Genomic DNA, 6,098 nt, shown 5'->3' on the forward strand with positions numbered 1-6,098 from the left:
AATGCCGGTATGAGGCTCTGGAGTCCTCAGAGCTGGCTGCCCTGCTGGGGAAGAGCCAGGAACAGGGCAGGGAAGGGCTTTCTTGTTAGATTAGTAGCAAATCCCATGTCTGTTGATGGCAGTGGATACGCGGGCATTTCTGGTGATTGCCCCTAGCAGATACATGGACCTAAAGAAAGTAATGAAGATGGGGAAAGTGTAGATTGGAGGAAATGTGGGAGCAGAGCATCCCCGTACCTTAGATCACTCACTGCTCCTCCCTCTATCCTCCCTAGTGCCTCCAGAGGGATCTACAGAGGGCCTCGGCCCTGTCGGTGACCTCCAGACTCCAGTTTGATGGCTCTTTCCTTGCTCTCGGAACCCGTCAGCCCAGCTTGGAGCCCAAGAGGCTGCCTCTTCTGCCCTCTCTGAGGCAGAATAGCTTGGGCTTTGGGCACCTCACCAGGCCTCCCATCTTGGAGAGCTGAGTATCCATTTGAGATAGCTGAAGAGAAGCATCTCCATTGTGCTCACCTGGACCTAACCAAGCACAGCTGCTGTGTGTACAGCGTTCCACAGTGGCCTGCCCTCAGTGGCACCTTTGCTTCTCAGGACCATGCAGCAGGAGAGTTCCAAACTGTCTCCCGGATACCATCAACTCTACGTGGCCTTCCCCTGCCTCGGACTTTCTCACCTGGCCACTTCGTGCATTCCTGCTCTAAGACCCAGCCCAGCCCAAATGCCACCTCCTCAGGGATGCCTGCTCTTCTCTCTTCTCTCCCTTGCAGATCAGCTGGTCTCACTGACTTGTGCTCAGTAAGAATACTGTGAGGATGAAAAAGAGTCAGAAAGGTTGGGCAGAGAGGAGAGCTAGCCCTAGGAGGGAGACTCGGCTCATCAGGCTGACACTCAAGGAATGCCAAGAGTGACCTAACTTCTCCAGGCAACCCTTTAGAAACAGGACTCATCTTGCTTATTACAAAATAACCTTTATTGATAAAATAGTTCAGAGTCTTAGAAACACCTGCATATCACAACAGGGGGCCTGGGTCCCAAGGAGCATACCCAAGATCAGCCAACAGATGGTTACAAATCAGCCCCTCAGCTGGTGGCACATGCCTTTAGTTCCAGCACGTGGGAGGCAGAGGCAGGTGGATCTCTGTGAGTTCAAGGCCAGCCTGGTCGAGGGAGTGTGAGTTCCACGACAGCCAGGGCTACACAGAGAAAATGTGTCTCCAAAAAACCAAAACCAATCAAATAAACAAACAAACAAACAAACAAACAATCAGCCCCCAGCCACACCCAAATCAATGTCCTGGCCTCACAACTGCAACCAACCAACCCAGGACCAGTCATCCTCTCTAGGGGGGATTCTACCTGGTACCCACCATTGTCTCTACTCGTGAAAACTCCCTTAGCACCTTCCAAATCTGATAAATCCATCCTGGACTAATAGCCTGCTTGGCTCAAGCTGTCCCTTCCCAGAGGCTAAGAGGTCTGTTGCCCAAGCTACAGGTGCCCTTATAGGTGCCCAGTCACTCTGGGGAGCACTTCCTAAGTTGGGGAGACAACCAGGAGGCAGAGGCGCCCCGGTGCATAGCCATATCACTGTGAGGGTTCTTAACAGCCAGAGAGACGTGCTTCTAGGCTAGGGCAGAATTAGTTATGTCTCCACAGGCCCACATGGGGTTCAGGGAGTTGTCCGGGCCCCGCAGAGGGTGGCTCTGCTCTAGCCCCAGCACTCCACCTGAGGATCTCATCTCAGACTGCTTCCTTGATGTGAGTATTTTTAGCTTAGGGAAACGATTTGCCTGCTCGATGACAAAGGACTTATCCCCTAATGGGGCTGGTACCAAGCCACTGAGAACTCTGTTGGTGTTACAGGTAACCGATGGAGAAGCCGACATCAGCATAATAGCGCCAACCTTTTCAGGCACAAGAATGTATTCTCAAAGAAATTCTGGAATTCACCTCAACCCACTTCCAGTTTGGGGTAGGAATTCACACACCCCAAGCACAGAACAAAAGTCTACAGGAAGGCTCACAGCGGTAAACACACAGGAAAGGGATTTTTATATCACCAGATAATCACATTTGCTGGCTCTCTAGCGCTTTTCCCCCATGGAGCTCAAAGCTCTCTGCAAAGCCTTTCATCTCCCTGCCGCAAGTAGGCGGCAGGCAATTGTCGCTCTGCTCTTTGCAAGGGTGAATGCCAATGATCAGGAGCCCCTATTGAGGCTGAGGCCAGGCTTCCAGACCCCCTCTCCCCCGGCATCCACATGCCCACTTGCCTCCCAGAGGGATGCTGAGTGAGAAAACCAACCCATGCTTCTAGCCTTAAAAGAGCTACAAATCTAAACAGAACAATGCTAGCCCATAACTACCCCATCCCAGTAGTCACTGAACCACAGGTGCTCAACATGGGTGAATCATCTTCATTTCATCCTCTTTCTCAACATCAGGTCCTCCTGGGACATGCAGAAGACTGGCGTCCTGCTCTTTGAAGGGCATGAGGAAGATCAAGGCTGGGGATGTAGCTCAGTTGGTTGAATGCTTGCCTAGCATGCTTGAAGCCCGGAATCCAATCCCCCGTATCACAAAAACCAGGCATGGTGGTGAACACCTGTAATGCTAGCACTGGAAGGTGACGGCAGGATTACCAGAATTTCAAGATCATCCTTAGGCTGCACAGCGAGTCTGAGACTGATCTGGGCTAGAAGACCCTGTCTCAAAAAAATAAAAATCAAACAAACAAACAAACAAAAGAACAACAAGAAGAACAACAAAACCACCACAAGTGGCCTGCCAAGGCACAGGGGGTCTCCAGGAAAGGGAAGCCTGCCTGTTGGCTTACAGGTGGCTGGTAGGGAGGTATTCTATTCCTGTCTGTCCTTGGCCACATTTGGAAAGGTCCAAGCTACCCTTGCTCAGGAGAGAGTAGGGAAAAGTTACCCCACAGTACAGTCAGCAAGGGGAGGTTTCAAATGGGCCCCTTGGAACAGCACTTTTGTTCTTTCCCCTTTGGGGGGGGGCGGGAGGGGGCCTGAGGATGAGGTCTGCAAGTGGGTCCCAGGGAAGTGGCCACATAGACTATGGGGGGTGGTCCTGGTACCAACCCAGGCACAGGCAGTGAGCAGGCAGGCTCACCAGGTAGTCCGAGTCCACTGCCGGCAAAGGATCCTGCGAAAGGCACGGCGGAAGTCCTGGTTGAAGATGGTGTAGATGACCGGGTTCAACGAGCTATTGCAGTAGCCGATCCAGAAGAAGAACTGGAAGAGGCCATGTGGTACCTTGCAGTGCTGGGGGCAGATGGCCCCCAGGCTGTAGCTGAAGAAGAAAGGGAACCAGCAGACCACAAAGACGCCAATGACCACCGCCAGCACGAAGGTGAACCTCTTCTCTCGGCTCAGCTGTGCCCTCCGGCGCCACCACTGCCCGCTGGCAGCACCCACATCCCTGCCCAGAAGCACCTGGCCACGCAGTGTAGCCAGCACCCGGGAAGCCTGAGGCTGCTGCAAGGCTGGGCCGCGTACTGAGGCGGGAGGCGCTGGCAGTGTTGGGGGTTCGCGTTCTCCCACCTCCTCTTCCTCTTCCGCTGCTTCCTCTGCAGTTACCCCACCAGGGTCCCTCTTCTGGCTCTGGGCTGATCTGGGAAGGGCAGACCAGCCGGGAGGCAGAGCCCTGGACTCAGGATCTTCAGCGCTCTCCTCCTCGTCCTTCTCTCTTGGAGGCTTGGGGTGTCCATTGGCCTCTCCCACAGAAGACAGAGGAGAGGCCAGGGTGGGCACCTTAGCTGAGGTTGGCGCTCCCCCAACGACAGGACGGGGCTTCTTGGACTCACCTTCCCCTGAGGCCCTCTTGGCCCTGCGACCTCTGCAGTGGCTGCGCTTGGCAATCACGTAGATTCGCAGGTAGACGAGGATCATGATGAGGCAGGGAGCAAAGAAAGAGCCGATGCTGGAAGCCAAGATGTACCACGCCTCTTGGTTGAGCTCACACTGGGGGAGCCCGCGGGGCTCCGGGCGCTGGTCGCTCTTGTAGATGAGGGGCGGTAGGGAAATGACGGCTGCAATGAGCCACACAGTGAGGATGGTGCATTTGATGCGGCGCGGGGTGCGCTTGGAGTTGTACTCCAGCGCCCGGCTCACTGCCCAGTAACGGTCCAGGCTGATGGCGCACAGGTGCACGATGGAGGAGGTACAGAAGAGCACGTCCAGCGCCAGGTAGACCTCGCACCATGTGCGCCAGAAGTACCAGTAGCCCAGCAGCTCGTTGGCCAGAGAGAAAGGGATGATGAGAGTGGCCACCAGGATGTCGGCGGCCGCCAGTGACACCAGGAACAGGTTTTGTGGTGCGCGGAGTGAGCGGCTGGTCAACACGGCCAGAATGACCAGCGCATTGCCGAAAATGGTGAAAAGGATGAGAAAGGTGATAACCGACGCGATGGCGGCGGTGGCCTCCACCGAGTAGGGCTCCTGGTAGTCCATGGTGGGGCCGGACGCGTCCAGAGGGACCGGTGCTGGCCAAACCCACGGCGCGTGGGAGACAGCGCCACCCTGGCTCCGCTACTGCTGGGGGTCGTCCCCCCGGCGGTGCAGATGTCCCATAGCCTGCCCGAAAGCGGCCTAGGAGGTCCGGGGACACCCGTGACCAGCCATCCCTCTCCCACAACCTCTCCCACCAGTGCCCGGCGTCTCCGCAGTCTGCCCCAGAGAAGTTTTCCAAGTTGTCCCACTGCCGTCCCGGGACCAGAGGAAAGTCGCGCCGTCGCGCCGCACGGCTGCGGGACGCACAGAAGCGAGCGGGGAAGGCGCAGCCGGCGCTGGGAGAAGGCGCCCTCTCTCCCGGATCCGCGCCTGCACTCCGCGGGCTGAGCAGGGGCGTGGGGAGGAGAGCGAGCGAGGCGGGCGGAGGGAGGAGACGGGGGCGGGAGCTGGAGGAAGGGAGGAGGCGGGGCGGGCGGTTCGTGGGGGGTGGTGGAAGGTGCGCTCCGCGGGGAAAGTGGACCCGCAGCCCGCACCCTTTACTCACCCGGGCCCCCAACGCCTCGCTTCTTCCCGCCGCCGCGCAGCCAGGACCCGAGAGAGCAGGGAGTCTGGGGTCTTCGGCGTTCCGGGAAGGATTCGTTCAGACCCGGAGCTCGTCTGTCCCGAGAGTCCACTAGCCTTCCGTCTGCGAGTCTGGGACCGAGCACCCACCTCTGGGGTGGTAGATGAGAGCTCACGTCGCCTTCAGCAGCCCGACCGCTCTAGAAAGCGTGTAGGGGAGTGTTGGGCGCTTAAGCGTAATAAGCCACACCTCTATCCAGCTTCCCAGCGGCCGAGAACCTTAGGGGCCGGACCGGAGGGAGGGAGAATTCCGAACCCCCTTTCCTAAAGCTTCCCCACCCAGGCTCCACTGGGTCCAACTTGCGAGATGCAAGTATCGCGTCTCTGTGTTGCGAGCGCCCTCTGCTGCCGTCTAAGGGCAGAACCTGGGGACCGGCAGCCTCTCCGGTCGCAGGGACACCAAAAGAGCTGAGAACTCCCCGTGGGATGTGACCGGTACGCTACACCACCCTATGGCCGGCTCAGTTTTCCTCATGAAGAGCAAAAAAGTTAAAAGGGAGAGGGGCAGCTGGAGAGATGGCTCAGAGGTCAGGGTGCCCCTTGCAGAGGACCCGAGTTCTGGTCCCAGCGGCCACAAGGCGACTCAAAACTATAACTCCAACGCCAGGTATTGACCTGCATCTGGCCTCCACCGGTACCTACACTCCCGTGCACTTACCCACCCATACTTTAAAACAATTAAGGGGTTTGTTTGTTTGTTTGTTTGTTTGTTTGTTTGTTTTTCAAGACAGGGTTTCTCTGTGTAACCCTGGTTGTCCTGGACTCACTTTGTAGACCAGGCTGGCCTCGAACTCACAGAGATCCACCTGCCTCTGCCTCCAAGAGTACTGGGATTACAGGCTTGCGCCACCATGCCCAGCTTAAAAACAAACTTTAAAAAGGGAAGCCAGCTTGGACTCAAAGCAAAGGCTTGGAGAGAAGCCAATGGACCAATGAAAAAAGGAGGTCCCTCCTCCAGAGCAGCATGAGAAGACCTAGGTCAAGAACGAGACCTCTCTAGCTCGGGAAAAG

At 56.7% G+C, this 6,098-nt stretch overlaps 1 protein-coding gene across 1 annotated transcript; it reads right to left on the minus strand.

The window, feature by feature from the left end:
- Positions 1-956: 956 nt before the first annotated feature.
- Positions 957-4,910, minus strand: Adra2b (adrenoceptor alpha 2B). Its single transcript, XM_055617722.1, has one exon. The coding sequence runs from the start codon at positions 4,464-4,466 to the stop codon at positions 3,123-3,125; it is 1,344 nt and encodes a 447-aa protein (XP_055473697.1). The 5' UTR covers positions 4,467-4,910; the 3' UTR covers positions 957-3,122.
- Between the last annotated feature and the right edge of the window lie 1,188 nt (positions 4,911-6,098).

This window comes from Psammomys obesus, unplaced genomic scaffold, assembly GCF_907164565.1.
Source record: "Psammomys obesus unplaced genomic scaffold, mPsaObe1.curated_primary_1811, whole genome shotgun sequence".
NCBI classification, from domain to species: domain Eukaryota; kingdom Metazoa; phylum Chordata; class Mammalia; order Rodentia; family Muridae; genus Psammomys; species Psammomys obesus.